Consider the following 23644-nt stretch of genomic DNA (forward strand, 5'->3'; position numbering starts at 1 on the left):
CAGTAGTAAATTTGTAAACAAACAGAAAAAAACAGTATGCTTTACTTGGCACTATATTTTAGAAATCATTATTTAGATGTCCTTGAAAGGCAAACAACTTTTCCAGCAATGTTTGTCTACTGCTCACTTCATGATATAAATACTAAGCGTATGGGGCCAGATACTGAGATTAAGGTTCAGATATCAGAATATCCCTTACCTTGATTCGACCCTTTGCTGGAAAGCCAGGACACGTGTCGCTGTCAGGTTTTCATAGGGTAGAGGTGTACGGTGCTGTCTTCCATGCTCTTAAAATGCCGAAGGGAGCAAAGCCCACAGCGAGACCACACCCTTGAACGTCTTGCTGATTTCTGGAGAGTGAGTACCAGGGCAGATGCCACCTCCTCCTTGAAGGCCTCCCTAATGCTGTGGGCACGGCTCTCTTCCCTGTGTACTCCAGTGGTACTTGACACATTCCTCTCTGCATGGCCCAGTTCAGGGTAGATATTCAATAAATTGGTTAAGTGTAAACCTAATAAAGTTTTACGGGAAATTATGTGGAAGCCACCAATGGAAACTGAAATTGCCTAGTAGGCACATTAAAAAGATAAGAAGAACCAGGTGAAATTAATTTCAATAATATATTTTATGTAACTCAATATACCCAAAATATTATCAAGACAATATGCCATCACTATAGAAAACTTTAATGAGGTTTTTTGTTTTTTTTTCTTTTGTCCATGGTGCGAGGCACGCGAGATCTTAATTCTCCCACCAGGGAGAAATGTGTTTGAAAAGCAGTTGTTGAAGAGACTCACAGTGGAATTTATAGGAAGCTTCAGAGGAGGCTGAAGACCTGCACCTCAGATTTAAGCAGAGGGATTTTCTTTTCTAACTGTATTTTAAAGAATTTTTTAAAGAATTTTTAAATTAAAAAGTTTTAATTTTCTTAAAAAATTTTTGGAATGACAATTTTTTAAAAAACTTTTCTAAAAATTTAATTTTTAAGAATGACAGTTGTCCCATGTCTTGTCTTTGTCAGAGCTTCCACATTACAGCAAGCACATCTGGCAAGTTAAAAGGAGAAGAATTTAAGCAGAAAACTATTCCTCCCTACCTCACTTTCTTATAACATACTTATATTCTTATAGCATATTCATATTATATTCTTATAGCCTATTTCCCCCTTTTAGTCCACCCTTCTATAAGACATGTTGACAGCTTAAGAGATTTCATTCATTCACTCAACAAACAGTTACTAAAGCATTACCCTCATCCTTTGGTTATACAAAGCTGACCGTGTTAGTAATGATTCTTGGTTGCAAGCAGCAGAAACCAACGCTACACACACAAAAAGAATATTTGGAAGAAATAGATGGGAGGGAGGAGAACTAACTGGGTTTGGGAAATGGACAGGAAATAAGGCAGCAGTGGAGGGTCAGCAAGCAGAAAGACAGACACCATTTTTTAGCAGAAACCATTTGGTCAGGATGCTACCACCATCACCGTGAACAAGGCCTAACCGTATCATCCTCTTTGTGTTGCTAGTTCAAGATTCTGTGTCCCAGGTGGGAGAAGTGATCGGCCAAGCCAGGTCCTATGTCCATACCCTAAGGGCCTGCGACAGGGAAAGAGTGCTTCTTATCCTTTGATGCTGTCACAGGGGAGGTAAACTCTACAAAGCCAGTGGTGGTGGCGGGGAGAGCTCAAAAATAGGAATGGCTGTGGTCGCCAAAATCAACTACACACTTGAGTAAGTAAGGCACTGACTTTCTGCTTAAGAAGCTCTCAGTCTTGGGCTTCCCTGGTGGCGCAGTGGTTAAGAATCCGCCTGCTAAAAAAAAAAAAAAAAAAAAAAAAAAAAAATGAATCCACCTGCCAATGCAGGTACACGGGTTCGAGCCCTGGTCTGGGAAGATCCCACATGCCGCGGAGCAACTAAACCTGTGTGCCACAACTACTGAGCTGTGCTCTAGAGCCCGCGAGCCACAACTACTGAACCCGTGTGCCACAACTACTGAAGCCCGCATGCCTAGATCCCGTGCTTCACAACAGGAGAAGCCACAGCAATGAGAAGCCCGCGCACCACAATGAAGAGCAGCCCCTGCTCGCCGCAACTAGAGAAAGCCCGTGTGCAGCAACGAAGACCCAACGCAGCCAAAAATAAATAAATTAATAAATTAAAAAAAAAAAGAAGCTCTCAGTCTTGAAGGAGAGACACATAACAGATAGATGAAACCCAACACAGAATAATAAACACAATACCAGGGACATGATCAAGAAAAAGTACAGTGCCAGGCTCTGAGCACAAACTCTGCAGGCAGATGGATAAATCTTGGCTCTGCTAGGTGGAAGCTGCGTGACCTTGAAAAGGTGTTTAACCTCTGGTTGCCTCCTCACTTGCAAAGAAAAGTTAACATTAGTAATCTCTTCAGAGGACTGCTATTAAATAAAGTATGCAAAGCAATTAGCATAGTGCCTGGTACACAGTAACACTTCAATAAATGTTAGCAATGATTATTACTAGAAAGGGCCATAGGAGCTCTACCAGAATTGGCAAAAAGCCCATCGTTCACTCACACAAAACTCCAACTTATGGGCTCTATCTACTCACATCTTCCCAGAAAATAGATTCATTTTCATTTTGTCTTTGGAAGCAGATAAGTGACTCTGCCTAAAACAGGAACATAAATTACAAACATATCTTCCAATCTTTTCCCCAGTCCCTCATTTCATATACAGAAAAATGGGCTGGGTTGGGTGGAGACAGGGAATAATAGTTGCATCAGATTCTCAGAAGGTTTAGCAACTTCAGAAACAATGTTGGGGCCTCCACACTAGAAGAAAGCTGTGCAGAAGGAGATTTTTAATAATCATTGTGTTGGCAGAGGAATTGGAATTGCATATACATACCTGAATATGGATGTCCGAGGAGGCTGGCTGAAGTTTCAAAAACATTACCACCCTTCCCTGACCCTCCATCCATCATCCTGCCATTATCTAATACTCTGGGGTTGTTTAAGAGAAGAGTGTTTCTCTTGATGGTTCCACAGACTTATCTTTGATCTCTGTCAAGTCAGAGAGTTTTTTCCATTCTTGGTTTCATCCTCCAAAGCAGTGCTGTCCACTAGAGCTTTCTGTAAGGATGGAAATGTTCTGTATCTGTCCAATATGTGGCCACTAGTTAGTGATCAGTTGAACTATGGTTAGTGTGAATGAGACACTGAATTTTAAATTTTAATTAATTTAAATGGAAATAGTCACATGTGGCTAATAGTTACCATGCAGGATGGTTAATTCCATGTGCCAACTTGACTTGGCTAAGGGATGCCCAGAGAGCTGGTAAAATATTATTTCTGGGTGTGTCTTGTAAGAGTGCTTCTATAAGAGATTAGCATTTGAAACAACACATCGCTCAATCAAAAGATTAATCAGGGTAATCAAAAGATCACCCTGGGCTTCCCTGGTGGCGCAGTGGTTGAGAATCTGCCTGCTAATGCAGGGGACACGGGTTCGAGCCCTGGTCTGGGAGGATCCCACATGCCACAGAGCAACTAGGCCTGTGAGCCACAACTACTGAGCCTGCGCTCCGCAACGAGAGGCCACGATAGTGAGAGGCCCGTGCACCACGATGAAGAGTGGCCCCTGCTTGCCACAACCAGAGAAAGCCCTTGCACAGAAAAGAAGACCCAACACAGTAAAAATTAATTAATAAACTCCTACCCCCAACATCTTCTTTTAAAAAAAAAAAAAAGATCACCCTTACCAGTATGATTAGCAAATAGAACAAAAAGGCAGAGAAAGGGTGAATCACAGCATTGCCTTTAGGGCAAGACCCTGCCATCATCCACACATAACTACTCTCCTTTAGAAAAACAGCTCCTGGCTGCTGCTGGGCCTTACTAGAGACTGAACACTTGATGGGGGCCACCAAGTTACCACGTGACCTGAGCTGCCCATCATGAACTGGGTGTTATCTGACCCACCAAACCATAATGTTGGGTGTGCATCATCAAATGGAACTGGTATATACACGATCTGGCCCAAGCAGGCCCTGAAAGCACAAGTAAGTTACACGATGAAGTGGCCCAATGCCTGTGGTCCCACCCCTGCTACTCTGTCTTGCCTCTCCCAGGCTGTGCTTATGGCTTCATGGGCAGTTCCCTATCATCAACTGACAAAGGAAGTAATGACTCAGATCTGGCTTACAGACAGTTCTGTAGATACGTAGGTACCACCCACAAGTGGACGGCTGCAGGACTAGAGCCCCTCTCTGGGACATCCCTAAAAGATGATGGTGAAGGAGAATCCTCCCAGGGGTCAGAACTTCTAGCAGTGTACCTGGTTGTACGCTTAGCTTGGAAGGAGAAATGGCCATATGTGGGATTCTATACCAATTCATGGGCTGTAGCCAATGGTTTGGCTGGATGGTCAGGGACTTGGAAGGGACATGATTGGAAAATTGGGGACAAAGAAATTTTGGGAAAGAGGTATATGGAGAGGCCTCTCCAAATGGGCAAAAAATGTGAAGAAGATATTTTTGCCTCCTGTGAATTCTCACCAAAGAGTGAACTCAGCAAAAGAGGATTTTAATAATCAAGTGGATGGGATGACCTTTTCATGGTTACCAATCAGCCTCTTTCCCCAGCCACTCCTGTCATCACCCAATGGGCTCATGAACAAAGTGGCCATAGTGGCGGGGATGGAATTTTACGCATGGGCTCAGAAATATGGACTTGCATTCACTGAGGATGACCTGGCTATGACCACCAACTGTCCAATTGGTCAGAAGCAGAGAACAACACCGAGCCCTTGATACGGAACCATTCTCTGGGGTGCTCAGCCATCCACCTGATGGCAGCTTGACTGCATTGGACTGTTTCCATCATGGAAGGGGCAGCATTTTGTCTTTATTGCAATACTGGCAGACCTCGGAGATACTGCAGGTTTGGTTCCAGACCACCAAAATAAAGTGAATATCACAATAAAGTGAGTCACATGAACTTTCTGGTTTCCCAGTGCAAATAAAAGTTACGTTCATACTATATTGTAGTCTTTTAAGTGTGCAATAGCATTACATTTTTTAAAAAAGTACATATCTTAATTTAAAAATACTTTATTGCAAAAAAACCCCCACTAACCGTAATCTGACGACACGGGGCTGCCACAAGCTTCGATTTGTCAAAACACTGTATTTGCAAACCACAACAAAGTGAAGTGCAATAAAACGAGGTGTGCCTGTAGACACTTCCTCTGGATACAGATTTCCCTTCCCTGTACACAATGCTTCTGCCAAAACTACCATCCATGGACTTACAGAATGTTTTCTCCATCATCATGGTACTCTACACAGCACTGCTTCTGATTAAGAACCTCACTTCACGGTAAAAGAAGTACAGCAATGGGCCCATGCGCACGGAATTTACTGGTCTTATCATGTCCCCACCATCCTGAAGCAACTGGTTTGACAGAATGGTGGCATGGCCTTTTGAAGACTCAGTGACAGCACGAGCTAGGTAGCTAGGTAGCTGGAGAACCTTGTAGCACTGGGGCAAGGTTCTCCAAGAGGCTATGTACTTGTTAAAGCACTTACCACATGCCTGGGATTGTGCCTGGCCTGAGATGTGGAGGCAGGCAAAAATGGCCCTTGTCCTGGGGGAGCTTATGTTCTAGGGACAGAGCCAGCTGCAATATGGGTGGGGCTACAACGGGAGGGGCAGAAAGCACAGGGAGAGGTGGGTGGGAGGCACCGATCCTGGGGTGGGGGGATACACACATCCACCAGGGTCTCTCCCTTTTGACTTCAGAAAGCCAGTTTTCCCTGGTGGCCCAGTGGTTAAGACTCTGAGCTGCCAATGCAGGGGGCACAGGTTCGATCCCCTGGTCGGGGAACTAAGATGCCACATGCCGTGGAGTGCAGCCAAAAGATAAACAACAACAACAAATATATATAAGGAACAAATATGAAAGAAATATTTGTAACATATATAATAAAATTTTTTTTAAAAAGTCAGTTTTGAGTGAAGTAAGTCAGACAAAGACAAATATCATATGATACTGCTTATATGTGGAATCTTTAAAAAAAAGGGTACAAATGAACTTATCTATAAAACAGAAATAGAGTCACAGATGTAGAAAACAAACTTATGGTTACCAGGGGGTAAGGTGGGGGAGGATAAATTGGGAGGTTGGGATTGACATGCACACACGATTATATATGAAATAGATAACTAATAAGGATCTACTGGAGAGCACAGGGAACTCAACTCAATACTCTGTAATGACCTATATGGGAAAAGAATCTAAAAAAAAAAAAAAAGAGTAGATATATGTATACATATAACTGATTCACTTTGCTGTACACCTGAACCTAATACAACATTGTAAATCAACTATACTCCAATTTTTTAAAAAAGCCAGTTGTTCCCCTGGAAACTCTTCATTTAAGAGCTCAGATGGGGCTTCCCTGGTGGCGCAATGGTTAAGAATCCGTCTGCCAATGCAAGGGACACGGGTGCAAGCTCCGGTCCAGGAAGATCCCGCATGCCGTGGAGCAACTAAGCCCGTGCGCCACAACTACTGAGCCTGCGCTCTAGAGCCCGCGAGCCACAACTACTGAGTCTGCGAGCCACAACTACCAAAGCCCGCACGCCTAGAGCCTGTGCTCCACAACAAGAGAAGCCACTTTAATGAGGAGCCCGCACAACGCAACGAAGAGTAGCCCCCATTCGCCACAACTAGAGAAAGCCCGTGCGCAGCAACGAAGACCCAATGCAGCCAAAAATAAATAAATAAATTTATTTTTTTAAAAAAAAGAGCTCAGAAAATCCCCTCCAGGGCCCAGTTCCATTCTTATGGTCACCACACATAACCTTACATATTCTATTAAAATGAAAATGGAAAGACTATACATTATCATTAGATTACTCTTTAAAAATACATTTGGACACCTCTTCCCATTTCGCCCATGCCCCCCAAAGTTTAACTTTTTGAAGGTGGTTAAAAAGTACAAACTCCCAAAAGTTTTTACCTTTTGAAGATGGTCAAAAGGTACAAACTTCCAGTTACAAGATAAATAAGTCCTGGGAATGTAATGGATAGCATGGTGAATATAGTTAACAACGCTGTATTGTGCATTTGAAAGTTGCTATGAGAGTAGATCTAGAAGTTCTCATCACAAGAAAAAAAATGGTAACTATGTGAGGTGATGGATGTTAACTAAACTTATTGTAGCAATCATTTCACAATTTAAACATATATCAAATCATTATGTTGTACATCCAAAACCAATATAACGTTATATGTCAATTATATCTCAATTTTAGAATTTGAAAAAAAAGAAAAATAGATCACTAATGTTTACTCTTCCATTAAACAAGATTGAACATCACTTACAAAATTTGGTGATAAAGTCATGCCATGAGTATAAAGCAACCAAATATTTACCCCTTAGAATAAATCAGAGAAAAGGAGACATATAGTTAAGGACAAATTTCCTACTAGTAAAAATGTTTACATTATTAATAATATATTAATAATTACCTTGTTAATTACCTATTATTAGTTATTACATTATTAATAATATTAAAAGGACTTCCCTGGTGGAGAAGTGGTTAAGAATCCGCCTGCCAATGCAGGGGACACAGGTTCAAGCCCTGGTTCGGGAAGATTCCACATGCCGTGGAGCAGCTAAGCCGTGTGCCATAACTACTGAGCCTATGCTCTAGAGCCCTTGAGCCACAACTACTGAGCCCACATGCCACAACTACTGGAGCCCGTGCACCTAGAGCCTGTGCTCTGCAACAAGAGAAGCCACCGCAATGAGAAGCCTGCTAACTGCAAAGAAGAGTAGTCCCCGCTTGCCACAACTAGAGAAAGCCCGCACGCAGCAATGAAGACCCAACATAGCCATAAATAAGTAAATAAATTTATTTATCTACTAAAAAAATAATATTAACAATCTTGTTAATCATCAACAATAAATGCTCAATAAATGTACCCACTTAGAACCTGGATATTTATTAGCTACCCAAACATTGATCAACCTGGCCTTGTTTCCTGAGATCCTGACAATCTGTGTAGTTTAAAAGAAGAAAGTATTTTTCTACAGAGCCAAGACTATTTTTTTTTTTTTAATTATTCTTTTTGGAAGGATTTCTAGCTAGAACTAGCAGAATCTAACAGGATTGACCCATATTACTCCTTACAGGAGTGTTTTGCTTCCATGTGGGGAACTAATAGTTCAGGATTTGTCCTTAATTGCATTCAATAATTATCATTTCATTTATTTTATGGCTTCTCATGATAGATTTATTTAAACCTTCTTGCATTTAGGTAAAGTATTGATTTTAAAAGTACTGGAAAGTTAGGGCTTCCCTGGTGGCACAGTGGTTGAGAGTCCGCCTGCTGATGCAGGGGACATGGGCTCGTGCCCCGGTCCAGGAAGATCCCACGTGCCGCAGAACAGCTGGGCCTGGGAGCCATGGCTGCTGAGTCTGCGCGTCCGGAACCTGTGCTCCGCAATGGGAGAGGCCACAACAGTGAGAGGCCCGCGTACCGCAAAAAAAAAAAAAAAAAGTACTGTTAAGTTAAAAAGAGTTAAAAAGACTTAGAGAAAGAATTATGAAGGCTTATCCTATCCAAGAAAGTAAACCTTGAATAACTGTCATCATTTTCCGAAGGTGGCAAGAGTCACTTTCACCGTATCAATACCAACTGCTTATCTGCACAACTAGCGATCCTGGCTACAGTTCTAGCTATTGAAAGCTTTTCCTTGTTTCACACGTCCTTGGTCATTAATTTCTCCTTCTAAGAGCTGGTCAGGCTACAGTCAAACAGGTCATTTACCTTCTGTGGAGTTCAGGGCTGTTTTGCTCTCTTGTCCCTGCTTCAGTGACCTCACCTTGTATTTTCTGGGTCAGGGGAAAAACTTGCAGCAGTGCTTGTAATTTTACTTATTTTTTTGAAAATATATTTGCCTTAATGTAAAACAAATTAATTATCTTACCGTTCTGGATGTCAGAAGTCTAAGAATGGGTCTTGGGGGCTAAAAATCAATGTTTAGGCAGAGCCGTATTTATTCTGCAGACTCTAGGGGAGAATCTGTTTCCTTGCCTTCTCCATCTTCTAGACGCTGCCCACGTTTCTTGGCTTGTGGCCCCTTCCTCCATCTGCAAAGCACATCACTTCAACATCTGATTCCCTCTTCACATCTCTTCTCTGTTCTGACCCTCCTGCCTCCCTAAGGACTCTTATGCTTACACTGGGCCCAACTGGTTAATCCAGGATAATCTCTCTATCTCAAGATCTTCGATTTAATAACATCTGCAAAGTCTCTTTTACCATGTACTGTAGACTGAATGTCCATGTCCCCCCAAAATTCATAGGCTGAAACCTAATCCCCAGTGGGATGGTACTAGGAGATGGGAGTTTGCAAGGTGATTAGGTGATAAAGGTGGAGCCCTCATGAATGGGATTAGTGCCCTTATAAAAGAGATTCCAGAGAGCTCCCTAACCCCTTCTGCCCTGTGAGGACACAGCAAGAAGACTGTCACCTGTGAATCAGGAAGTGAGTTCTCACCAGACACTGAATCTGCCAGTGAGAAATAAATGTCTGTTGTTTATTGGCTACTCAAGTCTATGGAATTTTGTTACAGTGGCCCAAACAGACTAAGATACCATGTAATATAACAAATTCACAAGTTCCTGGGATTAGAATGTGTATATCTTTGGGGAGGGGGCCATAATTCAGACTAACACAGTGAGATTTTACACCATAAGCTGCCTACAATAATGCTTTTACAAATGAATAGAAAACAGAATTTTAGTTCTGGTCTAGATTTTATTAGTTTGCTCTTGTTGCCCAACTTGGCATTCAAGTAGCCAGAGCTAACCAGCCATGGGAACCTCTGAGAGTTTTCAAAATCTCTCCAGGGTCGAGATGCATAACTATCACTTGATAAGGCTAAGAGACATCAGGTGTTTATGACCTCTCCGCTCTATGAGCTAGCCAAGACATGGCTGCTTTAATCCTTTGGGATATTTCCAACTATACTCTCAACATCACACAATGCTCCTAATGACAAAGTCTTAAAATAAGAACAGGGTCCATGAGGAAAAGGAAGCTATTACAATCAGCAAGATAAACAAAAGCACTGGACTTCCTTGGTGGCTCAGTGGTTAAGAATCCACCTGCCAATGCAGGGGACATGGGTACAAGCCCTGGTCCGGGAAGATTCCACATGCCGTGGAGGAACTAAGCCTGTGCACCACAACTACTGAGCCTGCATGCCACAACTACTGAAGCCTGTTCACCTAGAGACCGTGCTCTGCAACAAGGCAAGCCACCAGCATGAGAAGCCCACACACTGCAAGGAAAAGTAGCCCCTGCTTGCCGCAACTAGAGAAAGCCCGTGTGCAGCAACGAAGACCCAACGTAGCCAAAAATAAATTAAAAAAAATTTTAAAGCCCTTTTTTACAGTCACCCCTATTAAAATGATAAATGCCCCAAACTAGAATGTATAATGTAGATTCTATCTTCCATTCTGCTTTTAAAGAAATATATCGAATTTTTAAAGCTAATATAGAATTAGGCAAGTGCATAAAATTTTTTTTTACACTTAGGAGTTTCCAGAGTAGATTATTGTTTCAAATGCAACAGAAACTGCAAATGACTCTGTAAAACAAGGACAAATCAACAACAGAAATGGGCTAGGTGAGCTGAGAGACAGTAGTAATCTCCATCTTTAGATTGGAAATTTATTGCTTAATAGTAAAAGGAATAATACAGTTTACTTTAAACAATATCTTTACCTGAAAGCCTCAAAGCCCACTCCAACAAGTCAGTGGATGTCAGCATTTTATATAACTGAGTGAATAATGACTAAAAAGAGATTTTTGTGTTCAAGATATGCAGATATCACAATCAATTCGTTGTTGCACCATGGTATCTTTATAAACGAGCTCATTTGTTTTCACTGATCTCTTACCCTTAGATATGAAGAAAAGGAAGAATTAAAGGTCAGATGGGAGGTAGATAGGACATCTGCCTGAGACAATTAAGACGAACACCCAACGACAGCATCCAGGTCACACAGTGCCTACTTCTGACTAGTAATGATGGGAAAGTACTCCTGAATTATAGCCCTGGCTCCTTAGCTGAAAACTTGTCATGAGAAACACCTGCTTAATTTCTCAGTGGCTATTTCTTTACCTGAAAAATATCAATAAGAATAAGAAACTTGACAGGGACAGTTCCACATTTCATCTGGAGTTCTAAGGTTGATTTGTCAGCAAACAACTGTGCAATGGGGGCTGATGGGTAGATACAGAAGCAAAACAGAGAGTGCAGAATCCAGTGAGCTCTTAACAGGCAGCGGGAAGATTGGCTACAACTCATGTTGGGAGGACGAGAAGAGGTGCCGAATTCCATCTACCTACATCAAAAGTAAAGATTGGTAAGGATGAAGGTGGAAAGACAGCCAGAATGTATGATGCTCTGAATTGAAAAATTTATAATTAACTCCAGTTCAAAGATGTGGACTTGAGAGCCAGACATGGGAAGTCCTGGGCTTGTCCATATGGGGTTTGGTGGATCCAAGTTCCCACGTTCTGTCTGCCCTTTCTGGCATCTTGCCTTGAAACACTCTCAGGTGTGGTAGGAAACTAGCGATGCTTACTCAGCTCCCCTAAGTGGATGAGTTTGCAATCCTAAAAAGGCATAAATAATAAACATATAGATGGTGAGGAAATAAAGTTTTGATATATACTGTGTAAAACCAGGTGTGAAAAGTTGTATAATCATTGTGCCTCTTTTTATAGGCTTTATTCAGTTTTCAGTGGTTTGAAACATTTCAGATAATCTGATATACTAGAGAATTTAACATCTAATTTTAATTGTAATCCTTAGGAAGATTTAACTAATTCATTGTGCTGTCAACATTTCAATGCTGAAGAATTCTGGTTTTCTAAATGTATGTTTGATTTTTAACATATAGAAATGTTTTTAAAATTTAACCTTACTGGGCTTCCCTGGTGGCACAGTGGTTGAGGGTCCGCCTGCCGATGCAGGGGACACGGGTTCGTGTCCCGGTCCAGGAAGATCCCATATGCCGCAGAGAGGCTGGGCCCGTGAGCCATGGCCGCTGAGCCTGCGCATCCGGAGCCTGTGCTCCGCAACGGGAGAGGCCACAACGGTGAGAGGCCCGCGTACCGCAAAAAAAAAAAAAAAATTTAACCCTTACTGAATGTATATTTTGATTTACTGGATTTGTAAGAGTTATCTAAATCCATAGCAAGATTTCACTGTTAGATTTGTAAGGCTCTCTCTTAGGTGCTTGCAAAATTCTGACTTAAGGAAAGAGCTTAACTTTCCTATCAATACATAAACTGTACAAAAGTTCTTTATAGAGAATACTAGCTAATGAACGCAGAAGGAATGATACACCTGGAATAGCATCATTCTGCAAGCTCTAATAAAGCAATGATTCTGGGCAATGATCATCACCTGCCAAAATCATCAGGTAAGAAGCTGAAGGGTTGTATTAACAACGGATGCATCCAGCTGACAAAACGTGAACGCTTGCATTATTTTTCACATCACAAGAAGAGAAACAACCAGACCTTACGTGTCTCCTGATAGAAGTACACAACACTAAATTGAATGTATTCTTGCCCAAAACCCAGGCCTGAATGTGATAACTCTCTAGATTACGGTTGTCAAATTTAGCAAATAAAAATACAAGATGACCAAATATTGCACTACTGAGCACTCTTACACTAAAAAATATTCATTGTTTAGTCAAAATTCAGATTTAATTGGGTGTCCTGTATTTTATCTGGAAACCCTACTCTAATCTAACTACCAGTTCACAGGAAATAGAATGAATACAATCAACAAATCTAGAATGCAGAAAACTCTCCAGGACACATGTCCTTCTACAAATAATTTGCACAGAAACAATAGTTTATTTGCTAACTGGAAGAAAAAAACATTTTATTCTTTGACCGAAAAATTGCAAGGATGAAAAGCGAGGCAACCTACAGATCCTTTGGATTAAAAGAGACTTGATAGACATGGCAATAAATTTAAAGTGTGGACTTTGGATCCGGATTGGAATAAACATTTGAGACGCAATTTAGGAAATATGAAAACTAACTGAATATTTTAGGAATCAGTGTTAAAAGTTTTAAGTAGCATGGTTGGATTTCACAAGAGAATTTTTATCTTTTAAAGATACATATTGAAGTGTTATTGATGAAATGATATGATGTCTGAGACTGGCTACAAAACAATCCCGTGGCAAGTTGGGAGGGGTAGGGTGTCAGGAATAGAGATAAAAGTGGGATAGGCAGGTATTGACAATTGTGAAAGCTGGTGAGACATACGTGAGAGTTCATTATACTATTTTACCTTTGTAAATATTTGAAATTTTTTTAAAGTTTTTAAAAAATATTTATTTATTTATTTTTGGTTGCATTGTGTCTTCATTGCTGTGCATGGGTTTTCTCTAGTTGCGGTGCACGGGCTTCTCATTGAGGTGGCTTGTCTTTGTTGCGGAGCACAGGCTCCAGGCACCCGGGCTTCAGCAGTTGTGGCTCGTGGGCTCTAGAGTGCAGGCTCAGTAGTTGTGGTACACGGGCTTAGTTGCTCTGTGTCATGTGGGATCTTCCTGGACCAGGGCTTGAACCCATGTCCCCTGCATTGGCAGGCGGACTCCCAACCACTGCGCCATCAGGGAAGTCCCTAAAAACTTTTTTTAAAGGGAGTTGTTTAAGAAAAACTGAGGGGTAAACATGTAACTTAAATAGAATATTAATTATTACCCAAAACAAATTTGCATGCCTTCATACTAATTGAAAGGAATGATAAATTTAAGTTATGTTTTAGGGAAAATAAATGTGCTATTTTTTTCCCCTTGGGGGTTCCCAGGAATGGAACTGAAATGTACACAGAAAGGACCAGTTTAAAGATGGGGAACTACATAAAAAGGAACGAAATTGGGTCGTTTGTAGAGACATGGATGGACCTAGAGACTGTCATACAGAGTGAAGTAAGTCAGAAAGAGAAAAACAAATATCGTATATTAACGCACATATGCAGAATCTAGAAAAATGGTACAGATGAACTGGCTTGCAAGGCAGAAATAGATACACAGATGTAGAGAACAAACGTATGGACACCAAGGGGGAAAAATGGGGTTGGGGGTGGTAGGATGAATTGGGAGATTGGGATTGATATATATACACTAATACGTATAAAATAGATAACTAATAAGAAACTGCTATATAAAAAAATAAAATAAAATTCAAAAAAATATGTGAACTAGAAAAAAAATAAAGATGGGGAACTAAGTGGAAGAAGCATCATGGAAACAGAAAAATGTATGTCCCACATTCTTTCATTTCACAATGGCTAGAAAATACGACTGAAGTCAGAAGCCTCCACATAAAATTAGAATTTAGTGAGAAACCTTGAAAATAATAAGAGCACTATTGGTGCAACATCGTACCTGGTTAAAGACCATTAGAAAAAAGACCAATTTAGCAAATATTTACAAACCACTTCCCACAATATTTAAGTTATGACACCGTAACTTATGTATGATACCATAATGACAGATACAAGTTATTACACATTTGTCCAAACCCACAGAATGTACAGCACCAAGAGTGAACCCTAAGGTAAACCATGGACTTTGGGTGATGATGATGCATCAGTGTAGGTTCATCATTTGTAATAAATGTAACACTCTGCGCGCGGTGGGGGGGGGATGTTGGTAACATAGGAGACTACGTATGTGTGGGGAAGTGGGTAGATGGGAACTTTCTGTACTTCCCACTCAACTTTGCTGTGAACCTAAAACTAAAATAACAGTCTCTTTTTTAAAAACGTTAGGTTCCTTTTATCATCACTGCCAATCTTGGTCTCCCTGCTGCTCCAAGGTAATCATAGCTATCGGTTTTAACGTGTGTTCTTCCAGAATGTTCTCCATGCATTTACAGGCATATACAGGTACCACAGAAAATGCGTAGCTTCATAGTGTGTTTTTGTTTGTCCTGAGTTCTTTTCTTGCTGTCATCTGACTGATAAAAGGACCCTTGATTAAAGGTTAAGGGATCATTAAGATACTGACGGATAACACTTTGACCTGTGGCCCTTTTATACACCATTTGTTAAAAAAAAAAATGACTCGAGAATAAGAAAAGCTACCAAGTTGCTAAGGATTTGGTTGAGTAGATAAACTTGGTTTGTTACTTTGAAAGTGGTATTAGTCTGACAAAATTTATTTGTAATTGGTGGGTGCACCAGAGGAAAGCTGTTCCTTACGGCCAAAGGTTGGTCTGAATCCCCCGAGAGAGGTCTTGCTGTTCTCCTGGTGAACAGACAATGTCATATCAACATTGGACAGGGCCACTCTGAGACCATGTGGAGCAAGACGAGAACAAGACCACCTGAGAACCGTGTCTGAACACAAATAAAAGCTGAACGCTATCCAAGCCCTAAAATACCAGCCATCCCCTCTCTCAGCCAATATGAGTGATGGCTGCTTCTTTTACCAACTACAGCTGTAGCCTCACTCTGGTCTCCCCCTCTCTCATTACGTTTTATTAATGTATCTAATTCACAGAATTATCCTTGCTTCCGACAGGAACATAACATCCAACCCGGAGGCACAACCTCCACTTCCATGAACTCACATCAAATCACCTAACACAAGTGCAACCCTGTAAGAAGGTCATTAGAGCAGCAATGCCCAGGGTCCAGGGCGAGTGGTCTCCCTCTCTGCAACAGGCAAAAATCTCACCTTGTTCACACCAGAAGTGTGATTCTGATGATCTTCAGCTGGGTGGTATTGACAGAGGTTTGCTTTAAACTTTAAAACCAGTTATAAGGACTTCCCTGGTGATCCAGTGGGGTAAAGGACTACGTGACTCCCAATGCGGGGGGCCCCAGGCTCGATCCCTGGTCAGGGAACCAGATCCACGGGCATGGCCACAACTAAGAAGTCCACATGCCGTAACTAAGATCCCATGTGCTACAACTAAGACCTGGCACAGCTAAATAAATAAATATTTTTAAAATATTATTAAAAAATAAAATAAAATAAAAACCAGTTATAAGATAAATAAGTACCAGGGATGTAATACACAATGATAAATATAATTAACACTGCTGTATGAAAGTGAAGAGAGTAAATCCTAAGAGTTTCTCATCACAAGAAAAAATATTTTTTCCAATTCTTGATTTGTATCTAAATGAGATGAAGGATGTTCACTAAACTTACTGTGATAATAACACTTAGTGATTTAGTAAGTCAAATCCTTATTCTGTACACCTTAAACATATACAGTGCTATATGTCTATTATATCTCCATAAAATAGAAAAAAGACCTTAAAAACAATGGATCCTGCCCCAAATACGTACTCATAGGTCAACCTTCAATGATTCTGCTTCCCACAGTGAGTAGATTTAGTGGTCGCCTTTCCAAACTCTATTTCCCGTTGCTCTCGGTAACCACCGCTAATCTCATTTTTTCAGGTAACTGCCGCAACTCAGCTTACCTGTTCAAACTCCTTGGCTTCCGGGGGCCACAGGGACTCAGGTCCTCTCTATGAGGCTAGTGTAGACCTCCTCCTCTCACGGGGCCCAGGGAGCCTCCAGGGTCACCGCAGGGTGCTCCAAGTTTGCTGCCAAGCACTTACCCCACAACTGGGGGCGCTCAAGGTCCTCACTACACCGGGAAGCCCAGAGGCAGAAGGACTGGAGTTGGAAATGGGATTATTATTCCACGATTTTTAAATGTGCATACGTGCATTTTTTGGTTTGTTTTACCACAATTAGAATACTAACATAAATATACGTTCTTCTATCATGTCTTTTTCACTTAATATATTACCATTACTGGCTCCACATTGCTCCAACTTTTTTAATTAAAAAAAAATTTTTATTTTATTTATTTATTTTTGGCTGTGTTGGGTCTTTGTTGCTGCACTGCGGGCTTTCTCTAGTTTGTGGCGAGCGGGGGCTACTCTGTTTAGGTGCGCGGGCTTCTCATTGCAGTGGCTTCTCTCGTTGCGGAGCGCGGGCTCTAGGAGCGCGGGCTTCGGTAGCTGTGCCTCGCCGGCTCAATAGTTGTGGCCCACGGGCTTAGTTGCTCCGCGGCATGCGGGATCTTCCCAGACCAGGATCAAACCCATGTCCCCTGCGTTGGCAAGCAGATTCTTAACCACTGCGCCACCAGGGAAGCCCCACTCCAACTTTCTGAATTCAAATTTCTTGGAACAGACTTCAGCTAAGCCTGTTTGAGATAGAATACCCTCTTTCCTTTTACTCTTTATAATTGTCTTTTGAGACTATTGTTTGAAGAAGAGTCAAGTTTTCTTGGCAGCATAATCATTCCAAGGATTGTAATCAACATCATGCCAAAACTCTTTAGGGAAAGACTTTTAAAAGCTGATTTTTAGTTGTCATTACCTATTAACTAAGCTATCAATATTAACCTTCAAGTAATTACTTCAGGCCAATACCTCAGACCAAACTGGCATCACGTCTGAAATGTGAAACACACCCATAAATTTACCTGAGTGATAAACCTGCTCAACAAAGTCTCACAATACAAGCACCTATTCTTTGGGTGTGTGCCTTTCTGACCCATGTAAACATTTTGCCCGAGATACAGCTATCCTGTTTTAAAACAAAATTGATGAACTGGAGTGGTTTGCTCCCAGCTGTCTTGAATACACAAAATTCTTCTCAGTCAAGCACTTGAGCTGCCAATAAAAACTTTTTATATTTAAAAAGGTTGCTCGTTGTTTTTGACAAGGAAACCTTACAATATGTTACTGTTTTTGTTACATTAAAAAGTCAAAGTAAACATATTAAAAAATACAAATAGTACAAAAAATTAAAAATACAAAGTAAAATTATTTTCCATCCCAAACTCCTCCAGCCCTATTCTCCGGAGAACATTACGTTTTAATAGTGTATCCTTTGAGAAATTTTCTATGCCTTTATAAATGTATATGTATATATCACTTAAAAAAACAGAAACAGGACCATACTCGATACAGTTTGTCAGTATGCTCTTTCACTTAATAATATATACAGCAGCACAAACACCCTGCATCCATGTTTTTCCAATGGTGACATAATATTCCATTGTATGAACACATCACAATTTATTTAATCAGTCCCCGATTGATGAGCATTTAGGTTGTCTCATTTTTTCCACTATAATAAACAATGTGAAAATAAACATGCTCATACAAGCGTTTTCGTGCATTTGTGTAACTGCCTCTGTGGAATAAATTCCTAAAAAGGAAACTGAGTCTAAGGGTTGGGTAGTGAACAGTTTGAGAGCTATTGACAAATTGTTTTCTAAGAAGGCTGCACCAATTACCACTCCCACCTGCAGTATACAATGCTGCATGCTTCCCCACACACTAGCCAACGTTTGTGCTTCAACTTTTTTATCTTCGCCAGTCTGATGGGTGGAAAAATGACATTTCCTGTGCGTGTTTTTGTGTGTGTGCCAGTCCACCATGAGTGCAAGGTTACTGCCATTTCTGAACATGGTGACTCAATTAAATAAATCAAGGTAGTAACAGGGATGGTTGATATTTCAAAAGTTTATCCTTATGTCTAAGAGTGATTAATTGGCTTTGCAGCCTAAATTGGAAAGATTAATTATATACTGAGCAGTGCTTGGGAGTCACTTTCTGATTACTCTTTTTTTCAAAATTTGTCTATTTTTTATTTTATTTTTTGGCCACACCACATGGCTTGCAGGACCTTAGTTCCCCGACCAGGGACTGAACTCACGCTCTCAGCAGTGAAAGCACAGAGTCTTAACCACTGGACAGCCAGGGAATTCCCTTCTGATTACTCTTTGATCTTAAAATGTCAAGCTAAGAATTGAGGGAACTAACAAGGGGACATCAGGAATGATTACAATTTTGATTCAGTTATTTAGAAATATCAGCACATGTCATTTAAAATCATGATAATGACAATGAATATTGTATGTGCATGTGAAACAGGCAGTCCTAAGAATATGTTAATAGAAAAGGGAGTACAGTACATCTTCAAACTTTGCCTTACCTCTTCTGAATAGCTTTGGAAGCAAGTTATTACTGTCACTAAGAGGAATTTAAAATTCCTTACTGAAATTCATTTAAATAACCTTTTTATTTTAGAAGAGATTTAGACTTACAGAAAAATTGCAAAGATACTACAGACAGTTCCCAGACACCCCACACCCAGTTTCCCTATTTATTAACTCTGTATGTTAATATGGTACATTTGTCACAATGAATAAACCAATATTGATTGGTACATTATTATTAACTAAAGTTCATCCTTTACTCAGATCTCCTTAGTTTTTCCCTAATGTGCTTTTTCTGTTCCAGGGTCCCATCCAGAATGCCACGTTACATTTAGTTGTCACGCCTCCTTTGGCTCCTCTGGGCTGTGACAGTTTTTCAGTTTCCTTGTTTGATGACCTTGATAGTTTTGAGGAGTCCTGGCCAGGTATTTTGTAGAATGTCCCTCAGTTGGGATTAGTCTGATGTTTTTCTCATGATTAGACTGGGCTTATGGATTTGGGAGAGGATGACCATAGAGGCAAAATGCCCTATTCGTCACATTATCGTATCACACTGTCAACATGACTAATCACTGTCACTGTTGACCTTGATCATCTGGCCGAGTGACATACATTTATTAACTTTCTCTGTTGACATAAGCAAGGTTACAGGACATGACGAATTGAGTCCTGAGGGTTTCCAAAGTAAATTGTGGTGGCGAGGCTGATTATTAGGCAGTTAGGAGACCCCTCATTCTCTAGGAGACCCTGCCAAGGGAGCAGAAAGAACTCTATGCCAGAGCATAATGAACTCTGAAGCAATCCTGGAAGTTCAGAAATATATTGTTCAAAATGACCCCACTGGGGTAAGTACTGTTACTCATACTTTACAGAAGAGGAAAGTGAGGCACAGTGCCAAGGATACAGGCAAGCTGAGATGCAATCCACACATTCAGGCCACAGGGTCCAGGCTCTTACCACTGTACGTACTGCCTCACCAATGCTATCTTTCATCTTAACTTGCATTTCCCAGATTACCCGTGAGATGCGGCATCTTTCCTTTGTTGTATTGGCTATTGGACTTCCTTTCAAGACCTCATTTTGGACAGGTGATACAAAGAAGGAGCCATGAGGAACAGATTCAGGGTGAGACCTCAGAGTCAGAGCTGGCAGAGACCTGGAGGGGTGGCATCCCATGCCCAAAGTGGGGGCCCTGCTGGAGCCAGCAGCTGGAATCATCTCAGGGTATAATTTAAGCACGACCCTTGGTGAGGATCGCCAGATTTAGCAAATAAAAATACAAGATCTGGGACTCCCCTGGTGGCTCAGTGGTTAAGGATCCACCTGACAGTGCAGGGAACATGGGTTCAAGCCCTGGTCCGGGAAGATCCCACGTGTCGTGGAGCAACGAAGCCCATGCGCCACAATACTGAGCCTGCGCTCTACAGCCCGCGAGCCACAACTACTGAGCCCATGTACCACATCTACTGAAGCCTGCGCGCCCAAGAGCCCACGCTCCGCAACAAGAGAAGCCACTGCAACGAGAAGACCGCGCACCGCAAAGAAGAGTAGCCCCCGCTCACCGCAACTAGAGAAAGCCCGCGCAGCAACGAAGACCCAACGCAGCCAAACAACAACAAAAAATACAAGATCTCCACTCAATTTGAACCTCAGATGAACAACTTGTATGTTCCAAGTGAAATTCAAATCGACCGGGGCATCCTGTATTTTAACACTCCTCTTGGCTGCATGACCCCCAAGCCTGATTTCCAGCCCTCCTAGATCCTGTGAGCTACTGCTCTTTCACTGATTATTCCCAGCTGTGGTAGAGTCGGCTGTGGCTGAACTAAAACGCTTTACACTGTGACTCTACCAACACGGGAAGACAGATGGAAGATCTAGAAGGCTGAGGGTTTCAAGAAAAAAAATGGGAGAGAAGACAAATTCTTTGTGTAAGAGAAAACAGTCCAATGTGCTTCATATGCAAAATGTCTTTCTAAAGAATTCCACTTAAAGTGTCTTTATAACACAAATCATAACATCCACTTGCTTCCTGTATTTCTGGTACGCGCCTGATCCCCATAAGCTTTGGAATTTGCAACACCTGAAATAGTTCTGCCCCTTTTCCTAATAGGTGAGTAATTAGAGATTTACAGAAGCTCTGTGCCTGCACTACAGTCACACAGCAAAGCTGGGGTGGGAACACAGGTCTTGAGATTCACAGCCCCTATTTCCACCACTCCAAATTTCTAACCCAGAAGACCTTCGTTATAAGCATAGCGCATACTAAAATGCAAGGTCATGAAACAGAAGGAATCATGTCTAATGAACAAGCATGTTTCTACAAAGGGTAGCACAGTGCCTGAAACCGAACGGATACTTGTTAAGTGGATGGGTGGAAAAGCAGAATCTGTCCTTTAAAAAAAAATTCGTTATTTAAGTATTAATGTATTGAGACGTATTAAATGTTTGCCAACCCAAAGTTGATCTTTGAATGAAAGGACATAATGAGGTAGGTAGAGGGAACGCCATGATGTGTGAGAAATTTTCATACGAGAGGAGGTGATGGGCAGGACTTCAACTAGCTTTCCTTTTCCGATGGCATATATCTGTTCAATCACCGGACCGATGAACCTAGATGAATCGAGCAGATCTTTCCTTTCACAACTGGAGAACCAGGTATAGACTAGTCTGGTTTAATCTTTATCGGCAACCTCATTTCAGTCTTAGGAATCTATCAGATTCACCAAGTCTAGATCTCTGCTGCCACCTAGTGTTAACAGTTTCTCAGATTTAAAAAGGTAGAAAGTCAGAAAGCTCTAGGCTCTGAAAAAATTTCACCTGGAATTCCTTCGACCATTTCTATTTCAGGATTTCCAACTCTATAAAAGCTTTTTGTGGCTAAAACAAGAAAGAGTATATCTTCTATTTGTACTGCACAGCTATTTTACCTCTGTTGCGTCTGTGTCCAAAATGTTTATGGAAGGAAAAATGTTTGATTAAGAAACAGGTTGGCCCAAGCCTCTTAAAAGCCAGCAAGGTTTGCTGGGAAAAGTGGGACATTTTCCTGACAGGAAAGCAAATCCACCTATTTTGGATACCAGTGTTGATCTTTTCTCCCTTTCTTCCATTTCTGATCTCCATTAGAAAAAGAAGAAAAAACACAGAGACGGTTTTGGAGGTGTTCTTCATCCACGATTCTCTCTAAATCAAGATAGTGGCAGAAGACAGTTAATGTCTGGCCTGGCCCCAGGCCTTTAAACCAGAGTTACTCCCAGTTTGGACACAGAGGCATCTAGCAGGGAGGGCCAGGTTATGGAGGCCATACTTTCTATCTTCTGAAAGCACAGAGAGTGAGAGAGAGTGCTTTCCTGCGTGGCAATCCAGAGCCGTGACAGCAAAGCTTATCTCAGTGAGAAAAGGGACATCATTTCTATCTAATCGCTTCGCATCCTTTATACTGTATCTTGGCTGAACGTAGCCAAATAAAGATAGTACTAAGAGATTGTTATGAGAGTTATGTTACTATAAGAGGAATATTTTTATGATAGAAGGAAAAGCCGGATACTCCTGTCTGTGCTTTTCCTACCTTTTTTTCTGTTAGTCCAAATTAAACGATTTATCCATGGGCCTTCCCATACAGGACTTCCCAAACGCTAACAGGCATCCCCCTTGGTGGCAAAGCTGGGGATTTCTGCTACTTGGTTCGGGAGGTAATAACCAGTCTCCCAGGATTAGCTGCATATTTTCAAAGTAATGGCCGAGTTCACATCCATTTATCTATTCCTGAAAGTTTTGACCGCTTTTCAATCACAAGTCTTACTGGAAAATAATGATAACTGCCATAAGGGAACAGAGTCAAAGGACATGAGCTCAAGCACTGGGGGAACAGGAAAAGATTGTTCTCTGCAAATGGTGTGACTTCATTGAGGAACGTGACAGATCCTCAGTACAGTAAGTCCCCTACGTACAAACCTTCAAGTTGCAAACTTTCAGAGATGAGGACGTGCCTGTCCAATCAAGTAAGTTAGTTCACGTGTCCGGCGTACACTGTCACGTGCGTGCATCCTCTACAAGTGGTTGTGCTTTTGTGGACTTTACTGTAGAGTGCTGTTGCTGGGTAACACGAGGAGCTGACTAATGAAGACCTGATGGAATTGGAGGCCCAGAGAAAGGACGAAGAGAGACAAGAGGAAGAAGTAACTGAAGAACCGAAGAGATTCACAACGGAGGAAATGGCAATGGGATTTTCTTTATTTGAGGAGGCACTGGACCCGAACACAGAACGGTACAAGAAGGCTGCAGCAGCCATTCAGAATGCAATCCAGTGCTTCCGTGTCATCTATGATGAGAAAAAAGAGCTACTACCCGTTTTTTCAAGAGAGTAGATAGAATTCAGTCCAGCAAGGAACCAGAACCTTTGCCATCAACGTCAGGCGTGAGTGAAACTGCAGCTTGCCCTCTATCTCCTGTTGCTGGCGATCCTTCAGCTCTACCGTCTCGCACCTCCTCTCCCTCCTGCAGTCAGTAACTCTTCTTGCCTGTTTCCTCGATACCAGCCCCTGTATGCCAGCTGTT

The 23644-nt window shown here is 41.5% G+C and overlaps 1 protein-coding gene across 1 annotated transcript in view; it reads right to left on the bottom strand.

Annotated features, from left to right (window-relative positions):
* Nucleotides 1-205: 205 nt before the first annotated feature.
* WDR59 (WD repeat domain 59) overlaps nt 206-23644 on the bottom strand; it is a 108501-nt gene continuing 85062 nt past the window's right edge. Inside the window, exon 26 of the mRNA XM_032611871.1 lies at nt 206-1046. Coding sequence (XP_032467762.1) covers nt 1018-1046 — 29 coding nt within the window. The 3' untranslated portion in view covers nt 206-1017. The remainder of the gene's footprint in view (nt 1047-23644) is intronic.

The sequence above is a fragment of the Phocoena sinus genome, chromosome 19 (assembly GCF_008692025.1).
Source record: "Phocoena sinus isolate mPhoSin1 chromosome 19, mPhoSin1.pri, whole genome shotgun sequence".
In the NCBI taxonomy this organism is placed as follows: domain Eukaryota; kingdom Metazoa; phylum Chordata; class Mammalia; order Artiodactyla; family Phocoenidae; genus Phocoena; species Phocoena sinus.